This window comes from Salminus brasiliensis, chromosome 19 (genome assembly GCF_030463535.1).
Source record: "Salminus brasiliensis chromosome 19, fSalBra1.hap2, whole genome shotgun sequence".
In the NCBI taxonomy this organism is placed as follows: Eukaryota; Metazoa; Chordata; class Actinopteri; order Characiformes; family Bryconidae; genus Salminus; species Salminus brasiliensis.
This window is the reverse complement of record NC_132896.1, coordinates 2,177,767-2,194,988: the sequence shown is the minus strand read 5'-3', so window position 1 is coordinate 2,194,988 and position 17,222 is coordinate 2,177,767. Positions and strand designations below refer to the sequence as shown.

The window sequence follows — 17,222 nt, the reverse complement described above, 5'->3', positions numbered from 1 at the left end:
TAACGTTGGGTTAAAAAAGAGATGGAAAAAATGACCTTTTTCAGAATCATTATGGAAATATGCTTGTCGGAAGATGTCAATTGACATTTTGAAAAGGTGTGTTAATTTCATAATTTTGGTGGAAGATTAGCATGCTTCCCGTCGAGCAGGGCCATGAAAAGGTCTATTTACAAAGTCCAAACGTCCGCCGGCCTGCTTGCAGGGAACGGACGGGGTTTTAAACATCCATCAATTTGTTCTGTGAATGGCAGAAAAGCAGAACAGCGGGAAGCGAACCCGTCTTCCTCTCCCTCACCTTTTCAGTGTAATCTGTTAATGGGTGAAGCTATTTAAATGGACATTAGGCTACTTTTGACTCTAATTTTCTGTCCTAATGTCCTTGCGTTTCCACGACTAAGACCCACTCCAGCTAAAACCATCCACTGACCTGCACTTCAGAATTACCTCAAATATAAAAAACCCACTGCAGGTCCAAAAGTGTACACACACACACACACACACACAGCGTTTACACTGAATTTAAGGGTATTAACAGGGAGTTTGGCCCTCTTTACTGCAGTAACAGCCTTTACTCCTCTGGGGCGGCTTCATACTAGATGCTGAGTCCTTCCACTGCTCCACAGCTCAACGCTGGGGGGCTTTATACCCCTCTAGCCCACGCCTAGCATTAGGCAGGCATGGTAGCCTCAGGTATTTAATAGTAATAGCTATTCCTAAGCTATATATTTTATATAATTACATAATGTAATTTATTTATTTATTTATTTATTATTTTTGTATGTTTTTGCTCCAGGTCTCCCCCTACTGTTAGGGAGTGTAGTTCACTTTTACTCCACTGCTGTAAATCCAAATCACCTCATAGACAGCTGTACACATGCATTTCTGGACAAGCTGAGAGATGCAGAAGCAACATGTGAAGGTAGGGAGTGAAGCGGTAAAGTTATACTACAGGATTCAGCCAATCAGAGGCGAAGTTACAGCTTTGCGAATAGGCTCGTAAATCCGATGTCTAAGAATTGTACCCCCAACCAAAGTCACAAACGGAATATTTACACGCTACAATACTGAATAAATGCATTTTGCAGCATCTAATATTATACAATTATCGAAAGGAGGTTGGAAATGGCCATGTCCAAATTAAGCATGACTGTTTTAATACATGAAGCCAAGCATTGCTGTGAGGATTTGACTGCATACAAGAGCGTTAGTGAGGTCAGGTCAGGATAATGATCACCACCCTGCCTCATCATCATCCCAACTCATCCCATAAGTACTGGATGGAGCCCCACCACCACCCATCATTCCAGAGAACACAGTTCTTCTTCCACTGCTCCACAGCTCCTCAGTGCTGGGGGGCTTTATAAATACCCCTCTAGCCCACACCTGGTATTATTAGGCAGCATGGTGCCAATAGGGTCATGATGTTTACCTGCTCCAGAGAGTCTTATTCTATTGGCAGTACTTCTTCTCTACAGATACAGACTACACAAACTGTGTGTATGTGTGTGTGTGTGTGTGTGTGCATCTGCACACCTCTGTCAGCAATGAGTCACTTAAAGTAGCTGCATGCATTCATTAGAAGGAGTGTCCACAAACATTTGGTCATATAAGGTCAGCTAAAGTGTCTGGCTATTTCCCCGCTGTTCTTCCGCCTGTAGGTGGCCGCTCCTCCGCGCCTGTTGGTGGCGCTCTGAAAATCACAGGGCTTTTTTTTCTTCTCTGCTGGACGTTGTTATTTCGCCGGTAGGCTAACCAAGCTACGAGCTAACACACACTAAAGCCTCACTTTTAGTCAAAGTTTTTAATTTACACCCTTCAAACCAAACGCGAAAAATATATACACTGCCTCTATACTTTAAGTAAGCGCTGCATTTTGGTGTTCGTTCGCGAAGGAGATCAATAATCGAGCTGATAGCGCGGACTGTGGGAAATTCTCAAACAAGTAAGTTTGATTTAACGACAAAACATTAAAGAGCAATTACTAATGTAGATAATCACAGGTTAACGGCTTAGAGTGTCTGCTGCTGAAAATAGGCGAATAAACGTGAAGTCTGTGGTGATTTTGAGGCGAGGTTGGCTCCTTAGTCGAAGTTTCCGTTCCACCTTAAAAGGTGCCACAGTTTCTATGCGGAGCGCGTGCATGCGCAGGTCCGTTACCGCTTCTTATTTAAGGTGGAACGGAAAGTTCCGATACAAGGCTGGCAGGGAAGGAGCTGACGGTCTTCTCATTTACTGCTGCTACTAAATTACAGACTTAATGTGTTAGATTAATAAAATACTAATAGAGCTGTGTTAAAAATAATATAAATATTAATATAATATATTTATATATTTATATAGTGTGTTCTATCAGAAGGGGGGAGAGAGTGGATTGGGTTGGTTTTACTGGAGAACATGAGCCTTAGTTAGTTCTCTCAACAAAATTACATATAAAAATTACACAATTTTATTTTTATATTAAATAAAAAATTAAAGGGTACAAATACTTTACACAAAAGTAGAGAAAAGGTAAAATTCCTATTACAAATACGAGCTTTATCTACTTTACATTGGACTAGTTAAGTCTTTTATAACCTGGGTAGAAATATTTCTGCTTGCCTTTACACTGGTATAAAGGAATGAATTATTATTCATTATTATTATTATTATTAATATTATTAGTATGGGGGGAAAAACCCACATAAGTCTCTTTAATTTTGCTCATGCATTATTCATTATTCTTGACTTAGCTCATGCCCTTCTCTTTATTTGTATTTTCCCACAGCCCTGACTGTAATGTAGGCGCCGATGGCGTCCTGCAGCGCTCCGACAGCTGAAGATGGCTTCCCAACGCTGCGACCACGACGCATCCAGAATCAGAACGTGGTCCATCGTCTTGAGCGCCGGCGCATTTGCTCAGGCCGCCCTGGGGCGCACTGGTACAGGGTGCGCTGCTTCCACCAGAACCTTTTTCCCAACTTCACTGTGGTGAATGTGGAGAAGCCCCCGTGCTTCCTGCGCAAGTTCTCCCCGGATGGACGTTGCTTCATCGCGTTCTCCTCGGACCAGACGTCCCTGGAGATATACGAGTACCAGGGCTGCCAGGTAGGGTGGGTGGATTACTGGTATAGGGAAGATGGTTGTCCCATGATGGTGTTAAAGTAGAAGTAAAATAAAGAAGGGTAGGTGTAATGAATTATTATATAAATGTGACCCCCTGTTTCCCACTCCAGGCTGCTGAAGACCTCCTCCAGGGTCAAGAGGGAGAAACTTTGGCCAATGGCAACGACCAGCGCTCTCTGAACATCCGCGGCCGGCTCTTTGAGCGCTTCTTCTCTCTTCTCCACGTCACCAACGTGGCCTCTAACGGGGAGCACCTGAACCGCGAGTGCAGCCTGTTTACGGACGACTGCCGCTACGTTATAGTGGGATCCGCGGCCTACCTGCCCGAGGAGCCGCACCCGCACTTCTTTGAGGTTTACCGAAACAATGAGTCTGTGACTCCGAACCCACGGTCACCTCTGGAGGACTACTCGCTCCATATCATAGACCTGCACACGGGGCGCCTCTGCGACACCCGCACCTTCAAGTGCGACAAGATCATCCTGTCCCACAACCAGGGGCTGTACCTGTACAGGAACATACTGGCTGTGCTGTCTGTCCAGCAGCAGACCATCCATGTGTTTCAGGTGAGTGCTGCCGTACCTGCTGCTGCAGTGATGCTCTGACCTTCAGGATCAATACAGTTCTACCTACCCTCTCACATACATGCATATATATATATATATATATATATATATATATATATATATATATATATATATATATATATATATATATATATATATATATATATATATATATATACACACACACACACACACACACACACACACACACACACACTCGCACTATATGCAAGACAAAAGTATTGGGACACATGTTCATTAATGGTTTCTTCTAAAGTAAAGGGTATTAAAAGAGTATATCCTGCTGTGAGGATTTGATTGTCTTCAGCAACAAGAGCGTTACTGAGGTCAGGATGGTCGATGATCACCACTCCAGCTGATCCCCAACTCGTCCCAGAAGTACTGGATGGAGCTCCACTATCCATCATTCCAGAGAACACAGTTCTTCCACTGCTCCACAGCTCCTCAATGCTGGGAGGCTTTATACCCCCTCTTTAGCCCCTGCCTGGCATTAGGCTTGTGCTGTGCATTTGCACATCTATGTCAGCAATAGGTGCAACTTTAATACACACACACATACATGTATACATACATTTTTTCCATCTAATCAATGACTTTCTCACTGCCAGTCCAACATGCAGCTCCAGGTCGTCTCCTGCTCCAGTGTTAAGCTGCTGAGCTACAAGGTGTGGTCATGTGAGCTACCGATCTCACAAGCAGCTGCTGACCCTCAGAAACTGGTCTTCTGATGCTGGTGTGGGTTTGAGTGGGTCAGACCTCTTCCTGTACCAGACCTCTTCAGTTTCCTCCAGTTTTAAGAGTCTTCTGATGGTGTAGGAGACGGTTCTCACCTCACTCTGGCTTTATCTGGAGCTTCTCTAAAGGAAAGAGCTGCACTGGTTAGAAGAGTTAGCAGCTCTGCCTGTGGTTCTGTGTTGGGGGGGTCTTTTTCTAGTCATTATGAGAGCAGTCTGAACGAGCAGTGCTGAGATGCGGTAACACCATCTGCTCAACACTCACAGCTGCTCACAGACCAGCTTCGAGTTCTTAACCAATGACGTGCTCAAATACAACTAACATTGTAGCTCTGACAGTGTGCTGCTTACCTTTGCAGGGTTCATACAGGTCCTGGAAAACCTGGAAAGTCATGGAAAATAAACTAAAATCCAGTACTGAATCGTCCTTGAAAAATTGCAAAATTAAAAAAATATGTAAATGAGCTTCTGTCGTCATTTTATATAATAATATAAATATAAAAAACAAACTAGCCAGGACAGTCTTTCAGCTACAGGCTTGGACTAAACATTCCCGTAAACAAATTATAGGAACATTTTTGGTCCTGCAACGTCTTGGAAGTCATGGAAAGTCCTTGAATTTAAAATTGGTTAAAATGTATGAACCATGCTTTGGAATCCTGCAAAAAAATCAAAACCCTAATAAAATTTATCACAATATGATAAAATATTGTCATGTTGCCCAGCTCAAGTCGTGGTTCACAATATGCTTTTATTAGTGTATCGTGAATATCATCAGTGCTTAAAAAGCACGGATTTACTGCATATTTCATTACAAAGAGTGTAATCAGTCTTATTTAATTCAATGGAGTAAAGCATATTTTGAATAAAAATCATGGTACTCGGCAGTTTTTGAAAATATGTTGTCTATGTGACAAATATTGCGATAAATATCGTATATATTATAAAATGTCTTTCAGTATTTGTAATAAAAAAATGTTCCATAGCGCCCAGCTCCACTTGACTGTGCTTAAATGTCAATAAAAACATGTTCTAAAACTTTTGACTGATGGAGTATAAACAGTCACTCGTCTGTTCTCGTCTAGGTGACTCCAGAGGGAACGTTCCTGGACGTCCGAACCATCGGCCGTTTCTGCTACGAGGACGACCTTCTGACCCTTTCGGCAGTGTACTCCGAGGCGCAGGCGGAGGGTCAGCCAGGTTTCTCGCGGCTCTACAAGGAAAAAAGCATCAACTCTCTGAAGCACAGGCTTCTGGTGTACCTGTGGAGACGAGCGGAGCAGGACGGGAGCGCCACGGCTAAACGCAGATTCTTCCAGTTCTTCGATCAGCTGCGGCAGCTGAGGATGTGGAAAATGCAGCTTCTGGACGAACACCACCTTTTCATCAAGTACACCAGCGAGGACGTGGTCACCCTGAGGGTCACCGACCCCTCCCAGGTAGGGCTGAGCAGTTATTTATTTATTTATTTGTTTATTAGTAATTACAGTGTTGGTCTCTGTGAACTGTATCTCAAAAACATGACATTCAGATACTGGAAGTTGCAGAAACTGCAGTTCCTGATATCGTCGCTGTCACACAAAAACCGATATCATGATGTCATCAAAATGACTTGAAATAAAAAAAAAAAATACAATTGGCTTAAGAATTAAATAATTAATTAAATAATTTTATATTTATATATATATATCGCTTTTTGCATGAAGTTGATATGTTGAAGAAACAAAGTTTTTGTGTGATGGTGACGATATATGACGTGATATTTATTTATTTATTTTTTCTAAAAAGTGGACAATCACCTGCAAAATTTTAGTTCTGCTTTTAAATAATTATAAAATGTAACTAATAATTTATATATTTATTTATTTTTACAAATATGACACTGACAGGGTGAAATAAAAAAAAAAATAACAAAAAAAAAACGTTAGCATGTACTAATGCAAAATCTAAAAAAAAAAAAAGTACTCAGTAAGGCAATGTTCTTCTCTATTTGAGGGTTTTTACTGTAGAAGCTCCAGATCTCATCAGAACAGATGCAGCTAAACATAAATCCAGTAAAAAGGAGAAACAAGAGCTTCTCATTCTGAAGAAAGAAAGTAGTGAGATCTTGTCGGTGAGCTAGTCTGAAGAACAGAGCTCGGTTCCTCCAGGGTTCTCCTGGACGCCCCCCAGTCCAGCCAGCACAGCGTGGAGGATGTGTTTAACTCCATCAGCAGCAGCAGCAGCTCACCTGATTTACCATCATTAAGCCCTGATTTACCACCAAACCAGGTGTTGATCTGAGGAGAACTCTAAATAACACTAGACTCCATGAGAGAGGAGAACTTTGGAGATGTTCTAATGATGAACACAGTGATGGAGAACCTCCACCACCACTTTAGTGTTTATTCTAATATCAGTGTATAAACACTTACTGATACTTTAGGTGGCTAAAACCTTTGCACAGTACTGTAGGTGTGGTAGAGGGAAAGATTGGGTTCTTTAAAGAATTATTTACTGTGTTCTTCCATTGTAAATAAGAATTGTTGAACCAGTCCCAGGCTTCTTCAAATTGCTGTGGTTCTAAATATAACAGCTGCCTTTTAAAAACCCTTAGAGAATCCTTATTTTCAAGGTACATCTCTGTAATCCTTCTGGCTGTTGACGACCAACAGTCAGGTTAAAAAGCAGGTGGGTGAATCGGCTCTGAGGTTTTGACCAGTAAAAAGATAATTGGGATTATTTCTGGCGGTATAACAGTGGTTAGTACATTTTAATGGGTGGTTACAGAGTGCTCTGTGGAAATGCCTATGATTAGTCAGGCTAGATGAACACCTGTGGTTTATCAGGACGCTTACAGAACGCTCAGCTGAAACATCTGAGATGTGCAGAGGTCTCGCAACACACGCAAACCAGTGGTACTCGCTCATTTGAGGAACGCTGTGATTGCTGATGCATGTGAGCACATGATTGAGGCATTTATTTATTTATTTATTTATTTATTTTTTTACTTTTTTATAAAGATGGTAGTCCAGTTGCACTGATTTTGGAAGGATGACATTGATTATATTAATGTTTAATGTAAAATATGAGCTTCGGATTTAGCTGAAATATTTTTCCTGTTCTGTGTTGAAACATAAATATCCAAAAATAAGGTCACTGCATTGTTCTATATCCATGTGTCATTGAACACCGAGGCTTAAAAACACTAGATATTGATTTTATTAATTTTCCAAATGTATGAACATTTTTGGCCCTTTTTATATTAGGAATGTTTTATGTAGGTATATTTTCTGGGCTGCATGCAGAAATACATTTGTAGTGTTTTTAAATTTGTATAATTTTTTTTTCTTTTTCATTTTTAGTTGAGAATCTAAAATCAGAAAATGATAATGTTTGGAATTAGTTTATGAATCTGTAACATGTTTTATTCTCAAATCAAAAATAGAAAATAATTTAAAAAAAAAGGGACCATGGGCTAAACTTGATTTTGATATTCCATTCCAAGTTGAGTTTGTGTGATTTTCAGGTTATTTGTTAATATTTTTATTTATTTATTTATTTATTTAATTAATTATTTATGTATGATTTGGATGTCTTGCATCAGTATTGTTTTGGGTCGTTTGGTGTCTATACAGTGGTCACGCACCTCAGATCTCCCTCTTACTCTAAGCTCTGAAGGGCTAAAGTGGCCGTCAGTCTGTCATCTGTGATGTAGAGACTGGGACTATGTAGTTCTACTATTTTTTTTATTAGGTTGCTAGGTCGTCTTCGTTGACGGCAGTGTGTTAAAGATAAAACTGTTTTCCATCCAATACTATTCAACTCCTAAATCGATCGTCTAAACTAAGAAACTGAATGAAGCTAACAAGACCAAAGAGATCGGGTCACATCATCCAAACAAATTAGGTATAAAAAATAATTCAGTATTTTTTAATTTCTGATTTTTATATCCGAGATGATAATGTTATGGATTTTCAGTCATAACATTATCACCACCTACCTAATAATGAGAACGTCTCCCTTGTGCCACCATAAGACCTCTGAAGGTGTCCTGCTGTGGTATCTGGCACCAAGACTAATGTCAGCAGCAGATTCTTTATTAAGTCCTGTAAGTTGTGAGGTGGGCGGAGCCTCCATGAGCATCAGTGAGCCTTGGGCGACCAAGACAGGCCCATGCCGCCGGTTCACCGCTTGTCCTTCCTTGAAGTACTTCTGGTAGGTAGTGACCACTGCATACCAGGAGGAAACACCCCACAGGACCTGCTTGCTGATGTTCTGGAGATGTTCTAGATTGACCCAGTAATCTATCTAGAACATCACAGTTCGGTTCTTGTCAAAGTGTCTCAGACTCTTAGGCTTGTCCGTTTTTCCTGCTTCAGCTCCTTCATCACCTGACCATTCACTCACTGCCTGAGGTAGATGAAGATCATCAGTGTTTTTCAGTGGTTCTAATGTTCTGGTCGATCGGTGCAGTTCCTCCCGTCACGTTTCTGTGTTTCTTTTTAATTAATTCTGAATCTTATCAAAGTAATGAAGCAAATAACGGGAGATCAGAGATTTACAACCTAGTCTGATGTGGAAATCTGTTGCCAGATGTTGTCTTCAGCTTTGGTGAGCTGTGTCTCCGCACCTCAGGATGTTCCTCTCTTTCTCTGTCTCTTCCTGTAGCCGTCGTTCTTCGTGGTGTACAACATGGTCACCACTGAGGTGATTGCTGTGTTCGAGAACACTTCGGACAAGCTGTTGGAGCTGTTTGAGAATTTCTGCGACCTTTTCCGGAACGCTACTCTCCACAGCGAGGCCGTCCAGTTCCCCTGCTCAGCATCCAGCAATAACTTCGCCCGGCAGGTCCAGCGCAGGTACTCCACCCCTTCTTACGCTAGTGTATTGAATACGGCTGTGTTTTGGTGTATCCTGATACAGAACGGACGATTCAGTATATTGTGATATATTGTATAATATATATATAATATATGTTTTTTTATTTGTTTTATTTATTTTTTTATCACATTTTTTAAAAATTGTCCAAATATAAAAGCACACAATCATTTGCATAAAATCTGAGAAATTAGACTTTCTATTCGGGATGCACCAATGCCAGTTTTTTTAAGTATCTGAAGTACTGATACAGATACCAACTCTGATTTAAATACTTAATAGATGGGTGGTCCCGGGTGGTGCAGCGGACTATGGCGCTGTCACCATGATCAGAGGGCTCGAATCCTGGTCACACTGCTAGCCATTGGCAGCCGAGGCACCGAGAGAGCACAATTGGCCTTGCTCTATCCAGGGTGGGTAGATGGCGCCCCCCATATCGCTTTGTTGCGGCGCAGGCTGGTTGGCGTCAGAGCCGGCTATGCAGCGCTTCCCTCCAGGCGTGTTGGTTGCCTGGTGACTTTGCCAGCGGCTTGACTGCGCACATGTTGGAGGAGGTGTTCACGCTAGTTGGCCGGTCCAAATTGGGGTGAAAAAGGAGGAAAATTGCATGAAATGTAACAAAAAAATAATGAAAAATACTGGATAGACGGCTCTAAATTCTGATATTTTTTAAGTGCTCTACTTTTTATAGGCTGTACTTTTTTGTATCCCAAATGAGATCTAATAAACTTGGAAGAACAGCGTTTACTGGTTGAGGAGCTGCAAATTTGAAAAGTTTCAGAGCTGAGAAAATAAAAATGGCCACAATGCAGAAACGTGTGCAGGTAGGGAAGCAGAATCTGACTCAGCTTCACCAAACAGCTTTAACTGGTGTTTAAATTCACTTTTCAGAGCAGCGAAAAAACACCAGAAAGAGCTTCTGCAGCAAATTTCACATTCAGGTTCACATCTCCTGTATAAAAACCTACTAAACTTCAGTGTTCCCTTTAAACAAGCTGCTGAAACTCTGAACTGTCTGGCTTCAGAACCAAAAAAGGGCTAAAAGGTTCATTAAATGTCTGTTTAGTGATGATAACTATGTATGAGTGGCTTTTACTGGTTTATTAAATGTTTGGTCTCAGAACAAAATGTGGCAATTAAAATATTCTATATAAAAAAAAAAAATTAATTAAATTAATAAATGTAGGCAGTCACGGTGCTCACTATTTCCGATACCAATTCTGTGTGTGAGTGTCAGTATTGGCACCGATACGGATGCAGTATCGGTATAACTACTTTTTATCCAATCAGAGGGATCTGAAGACAGGGTACAATGTGGGTTCACTCTTGCCACCAATCTTTACCAGTAAACTATTATATGAGAAAATACTGTTTTTGAGAAGCAGTTATTATTTAGATATTATTTATATTAGTAGCGAATATTTTAAAATATAATGCTGCGAAATTTGGATGTCAGTGTTTTCGTATACCCCTATTTCTGAGGTCCTCGCCATGTAAATTTGCTGCTGTCCCCCTTAGTTAGGAGAACTAGAACAGGGCGCCCTACAATACAGGGTTTAGTTACAGCCTTGATTAAGAAAACTGAATTTTTAGCCATATGGTTTTCAGCCTTATGGTTTGATCAATTTGAAAAATTTATTCAGATGTATGCTCAGGCATCCTCCGAGAGCATATGGACTGAATAAAATGTAGAATTTCACATATGGGCATTAAGGATTTTATATATTCACTGGTTCTTCAAGCGCTTGGAGATTCTACCCGTTTGAAGAGCTTTTTTCTCTCTCTGACTTTCTGTCTCCTGTTTCTTCTCTCTGTGGTTTTGCAGGTTTAAAGACACTATAGTGAATGCCAAGTACGGTGGTCACACAGAGGCGGTCCGGAGGCTGCTGGGTCAACTCCCCATCAGTGCGCAGTCGTACAGCAGCAGCCCCTACCTGGACCTCTCACTTTTCAGCTATGATGATAAGTGGGTGTCGGTAATGGAACGTCCCAAAACCTGCGGAGACCATCCCATACGGTAAGACTGAAAAAGGGGCTTACCACTGTAGATTCATACTGGATTAAACTAGATATAGAAAATGTTTGCTTCTGTCCAATTGTCTACATCGCAGATTCATACTGGATTAAAGTCACTCCACTGTTATTATTGTCGAACCACAATCTGCCCCCACTGCTGATTCATACTGGATTTTAAAAAAACGCTACACATTTATTGCAGACTTGGAAATTTTCACGCACTGCAGATTCATACTGGATTAAAAATTGCTCTACATTTGCTATGATCACACTGTAAAACCACAAACACTGCAGATTCATACTGGATTAAAAATTGCTCTACATTTGCTATGATCACACTGTAAAACCACAAACACTGCAGATTCATACTGGATTAAAAATTACTCTACATTTGCTATGGTCAGACTGTAAAACCACAAACACTGCAGATTCATACTGGATAAGAATTGCTCTACATTTGCTATGGTCAGACTGTAAAACCACAAACACTGCAGATTCATACTGGATTAAAATCACTTCAGTTATTCTTGTAGAAACTGCAGCCATTAATGATTCATACTGGATTAACATTTTTTCACAATTATTATTATGATTATTATTATTATTATTATCTTTCATACTGGGCAAATGAGATTTTTCAGTGAGCTATAATGATAATACATGGTGGTTTCTGTATTTTGTGCAGTGTGTACGCTGTGAATACTCTCTGACCTCTCCAACCATCTGTCTCTGTCTGCAGGTTCTATGCGCGAGACTCTGGCTTGCTGAAGTTTAAGATTCAGGCCGGTCTGCTGGGCAGACCCATTAACCACGCCGTCCGGAGACTGGTCGCGTTTACATTCCACCCTTTCGAGCCTTTCGCCATTTCTGTGCAGCGCACAAATGCTGAATATGTCGTCAACTTCCATATGCGCCACGGGTGTGTGTGAAGCCCTGCGTGCGTGTGTGTGTGTGTGTGTGTGTGTGCGCGCGTGTGCGCAACTTTTTGTTTGTTTGGTTGTTGCTTCAGCCCTCAAGCATTTTGTTTTTACGGTGGAAACGGACAGGCTGCTATGGACTGTGATAGCTTCTCCATAACTGCTGGAGGGAGGGGGGCTTGCTGGATTTTAGAACGAGTGTGTGAGAGATGTCTTTACTTTTTTTATAAATAAAAAAAAAAAGCTCTTTTTATACTAAATCTTTATTTATTGTCGATGCAGTTATATTATATTCCACTGTTTTATGGATTATTTTATGGTAAATAAAAGCTTCTTTTAAAACATTTACGCCTATTAATCTAACCAGCTCATTAAATAGTTTTAATTGAAATATGAATCTGTGCTCAGACTGTTTGTTTATATTACTCCACCACCTGAAGGGTGAATCACTGTAGCTGAAATGCCAAACTACATCTTTTTTTACCTCTTATTTAAAAATAAATAAATAAAATTTGCAAGTTACAGTTCTCCTTTTCACGTTTCCTGGAGGGACAAGAAATTCATACTTCAGTCACGAAATGTAATGCAATTTTTAAAACTGCTGCACCGGTGCGGGGTCTGCGGATGCCCCCTTTTAGCCGAACCCCAGCCCCCCCTCCCGTCCCCCTATTCAAAAAGCCTAATGAAATAAACTCCGGTACAATCCATTACCAGCCCGGCACCCACCCATAGTGGACCAGCATTAACCAAAAATGGAGGTGGTATCATAGCACTTACCATCCGTGTCACCATCGTTAATGTCACAATAATAGCAGACACTAATTGTGAAACTGCTTCATTATACCTGCCTCTGCTAAATGATGGAGCTGACGCTCCCCTGAGAACACCAGGGCTGTGTGTGTGTGTGTGTGTGTGTGTGTGTGTGTGTGTGTGTGTGTGTGTGTGTGTGTGTGCGCTGATGGTGCTGATGGTGCTGGTGCAAAGGTTGAAGAAAGCCTGCTCTGCATCTGTTTTAGCTCCACTTTGCTCTCATTGGAAGACAGAGTTTTCCGTACAGGCTTCAGTTCTCTCATTTGTCAGGCAAAAAAAAAAAAGTCCCAAAAAAATGAGGAAAGTGAAAAATGGAATAAAATAAAAAGCTTCGGTCACCTGAAGCTAAACGTGTATTTGGGGTTGTTTTTTTCCTGTTTTTCCTCGCGAGAAAGGGAAGAAAAGGAGAAAGTCAAGTCTCCCCTCAGTCTAAAAGCTTCCTTGCTTGAACTTGTGTGCGTTTCTCTTTTTTCTTTTTGTGTTTTTGTGAGTGGACCCCTAAGTGCAACTACTGTAAACGTAATCATGTCTCTCAAGGCTTTATAAATACGAATCTCTGATATCCCGCTACTGACAAAAATTCCCTCCGTCCTGCGAGATGGCCGCATTCTTGCGAGCGCTCCAGGCGCAGGCTGTGAATGCTTTTAGCCGGCGCTCCGCAATGGGAGGAAGGAGAGAGGAGAAAAAAAAAATGCAAGTCTGATCCTAGGGTTCAGTGTGGGCGGCTGTGGGTGGGAGGCGCCTGGGTTTCATGTGGGGCTTCTCTCTCATTTAATTCAGCCGTAATGGTTCCGTCGCGGGCACGGAACAAAAAAATTCTACCGGGGTTATAATTTTACAGCACAATCAGTTCGGATTTGCACTACAGGGCAAAAAAAAAAGGGGGGAGAGGGAAAAAAAAACAAAAAAAACAACACCCACTCTGGCATATGTGGAGCACTTGATTGAAAAGCCAGCAGAACAGCCGTGATTGCGTTGTTCACCTTTATTCTAGTCTCGTTCTTCATCCCTTTATTAAAAAGAAGTATTTACACGCCCGTCTCCGGCGCTGAGCGCACAGGTGATGGTTAATTAATAAGACTAGGACAAAAGAAACAGGGCGGGAGCAGCGAGGGGGTGGGGAAGTCCCCTTAAACATTTAGAAGCGGGGCGTTTTTGGTGTCAGATGGGTCACACAATGCTCTTTTTGTTCTCCCTCAAGGTTAAACGAGCCTCATTGTTGTGGCTGGCTGTGTAATCAGTGTCACTGCTGTCTTTATTAGTCTCACCACACCGTGCCTTTGAGGGTGTTATGCAATCCAGGCCGTCCATTATGGGCGCGCTGTTTGCAGAACGCAGGATATTATCTTATTTTTGCGGCTTTGTGTCGTCAGCGGTCTTGAATCAATAAGCCCTGCTGCACTTTCAGGACGAGGAGAAGTCCCAAGTGTGTGTAGGGGGGGGGGGCTTTTGTGCCAAATTGTACTTGTGGGCTTTTTTTTTTCTTTCCTCTCCCCTTCAGCTTTTTCTGTTCTAGTCACCCAGGCAGCATCAGCACGGGCGGAGTGGCAGATCCGGAGGCTCTAAAGGTCATCTTGATCTGCCTACTGAGGTGCAAATCCCTTTCCAGTGACCGAGCATGGAGCCTAATTACGACCTGCCGCACTTCAGAAACCAGAGAGTAGCTGGAGGTCCTTTTTGTCGTCTGTTTTGATTCCAGACCTGAAGAAACATGAAGGCGCGGTTCTTGCTTCTCGGTGGAGATGCAGCTGTATTATGATCCACGTTGTGGACGCTGTGCTTCTGCTCCCTCTCCGTTCTATAGAAATGAGGCCGGAACTGTCCGCCGTGTTGTTAAATCTGCAACAGTAGAGACCAGAGGCTGGGCCAGATTCGCCTACTCATTTAGTAGACTCGCCCCCTTCTCCCAGACTAAGTCTTGTGTCTCAGACCGTCTTCACTGAGCTTCCAGCGCAGAAGCAGAGCAGTCCCCCCCTGGATTCCCAGTTTGTCCGGTAAGTGGACAACAGCTTCAACAGTAAAAGTGCAGCTCCTCCATGTACTGAACAGAGAGGACGCCATGCAGATCCTGCTGCAGACCCACCGCTCTCTTCCAGCCAAGGCTGTCTGTCAATCACTTCATTCCTAAGTGTAGCCCCGCCTTCGTACGATAGAGCAGAGTAAGGGTTAAAAACTCTGATTTCTAAAAAAATAAATGGGCTGAGATCAGCACAGGGAGACTAACTGCTGGAGTTTGGAGAGATGGTTTAGAGGAGGAAGATGAGATGAAAAATTGGCGGGGCTGTTTTGTCATTGAAACATTATAGGAATGGGCGGAGCTATGCATAATACTGCAACGAGCCAGAAGAGGAGCTAGACCTGTGGTGGCTTTACTTTTGAGAGACGTTGCCGCTTTCCATGTTTTCTACAGTGATTGCACTAAATGGACAAAAGTATTGGGACACACTTATTCATCCTTTTTTCTGAAATCAAGGGTATTAAAAGAGCTGATCCTGCTTTTGTTGGAGTAACTGTCTCTACTGTCCAGAGACGAAGACTTTCTACTAGATTTTGGAGGAGGATTGCTGTGAAGATTTGATTGCATTCAGAGAAAAGTGCGCCACCTCATCATCCCCAACTCTTTAATCCCAAAAGTACTGGATGGAGCTCCACCACCATCATTCCAGAGAACACAGTTCCTCCAGCTCAATGCTGGGGGGCTTTACGCCCCTTTAGCCCACGCCTGGCATTAGGCAGCATGGTGCCCATAGGTTCATGAGGATAATCTGCTTCAGAGAGTCCTATTCTATTAGCTGTGTCTCAGCAAAGGAGTGCAACTTAAAGTAGCTGAATGTAGAATTCATTAGAAGGGTGTCCACAAGTATGTGGACGTATAGTGTAGAACTAGATAGAATGACACAGTTATGCTTTTAGGCTAAAGTGTCTTCCTGTTATACATGGTTAAAAGCTGTGAATGTGAGTGAATATGACCTCCTGAGTTTGGAAACGGAGACGTAACATCTCACAAACATTTGTGGGAGAATTTGACAGAATTTCAGAGTGCTTTGTTCTTTACGCTGCTAAACTATACTGATGAGTCCAAAAATACCCGGCAATGTTCTGTTCTGCTCTGAAGGAGCTCTGAATGCGTCAGAAATGTGTTCTCCAAAGCTCGCTCTCAATCTCACAAAGCAGACTTTGCTTTAGATCTTCGTGAAGTTTGAATGGACATTGTAATAATTAGAACAGAAATAATAATTGGATACTTTTTCTTTTTTCCCCTCTCCTGTTAATTAGTTCTTCAAACTTCTTCCAGTTATGACTCCATGGTCCCCACTGCCTCGCTGCTCGACACGGCAGCGGACGGGAAAGCAGAAGGGTGACACGTTTCAGAGACCTGATCCAGCTCTACTCGAGTGGCTAATTAGGTGTCCAGCTGCTTGTCAGTGGGTCAGCGCTGCTCTCACGTCCAATCAGGCCGGGTGAGTAAAGCTGGGGGCCGTGTGTGATATCCTCTCTCGGGTTAACCTGTGAGGTAGGCTGCAGGTGTTGCAGGATTAACTGTCCAGCCTGCCTCTGGTCACACAAGCTAATTGAACACATTCAAACAGGCTGTGGACACCTGGGGGACACCGCGGCCCACCAGAGTGGGAGGGCTCAGGAGGTAGCCTTGTCTCTTTCTGTGTGTGTGTGTATGTTGGAGAGTACAGAGGCATTGACTGGTAAGGTTACCTGAAAAATGTGTAATTTAATTATGCTGATGTGAGTCGTTATTTGAGCTGAAGGTGTTGGTTGGGGAACCTGACCCGTCCTCTAAACCAGCACTGTGTTCTTTTTTTTCGGTCAAATAAAAAATTAAGGAGAATATTAAAAAGAAAGAGCTCAATTTTGTCCTAAAACCTAAGGATTTCTTTGAATATGTTTAGTTTAAAAATAGAAAAATATCCTTCATAAACTCATTTAGACCCTTTACTATTTCAAATATTATATATATATTATCTATAATTTATTTAAAGTTTGTCAATATGAAGAGAAATAAGTATCATGCAAAGGTTTAGACAATCTTGTTCAACTGACCCCAAAATACCGTAAAGTCAGTGGTCAGTGAGTGTCTACCTGTAATTAACTCTATATAACATTAGAATAAACCCAAATAAACATAAAGTCAGTGGTCAGTGAGAGTGTCTACCTGTAATTAACTCTATATAACATTAGAA

The 17,222-nt window shown here is 42.0% G+C and overlaps 1 protein-coding gene across 1 annotated transcript; it reads left to right on the top strand.

Moving 5' to 3' along the window:
- Nucleotides 1-1,737: 1,737 nt before the first annotated feature.
- det1 (DET1 partner of COP1 E3 ubiquitin ligase) lies at nucleotides 1,738-13,184 on the top strand. Its single transcript, XM_072663599.1, has 7 exons — nucleotides 1,738-1,942; nucleotides 2,765-3,084; nucleotides 3,213-3,668; nucleotides 5,509-5,862; nucleotides 9,074-9,264; nucleotides 11,109-11,300; nucleotides 12,039-13,184. The coding sequence occupies exons 2-7, from the start codon at nucleotides 2,788-2,790 to the stop codon at nucleotides 12,226-12,228; spliced, it is 1,680 nt and encodes a 559-aa protein (XP_072519700.1). The 5' UTR covers nucleotides 1,738-1,942; nucleotides 2,765-2,787; the 3' UTR covers nucleotides 12,229-13,184.
- The last annotated feature ends 4,038 nt before the right edge of the window (nucleotides 13,185-17,222 follow it).

Excerpts from the sequence above, each read along its gene's own strand:
- det1 (XM_072663599.1), top strand. The coding sequence starts at position 2,788 with ATGGCGTCCTGCAGCGCTCCGACAGCTGAAGATGGCTTCCCAACGCTG. Across the intron at positions 3,085-3,212 it reads ACGAGTACCAGGGCTGCCAG|GCTGCTGAAGACCTCCTCCA; the intron begins GTAGGGTGGGTG and ends TTCCCACTCCAG. Across the intron at positions 9,265-11,108 it reads GCCCGGCAGGTCCAGCGCAG|GTTTAAAGACACTATAGTGA; the intron begins GTACTCCACCCC and ends GTGGTTTTGCAG.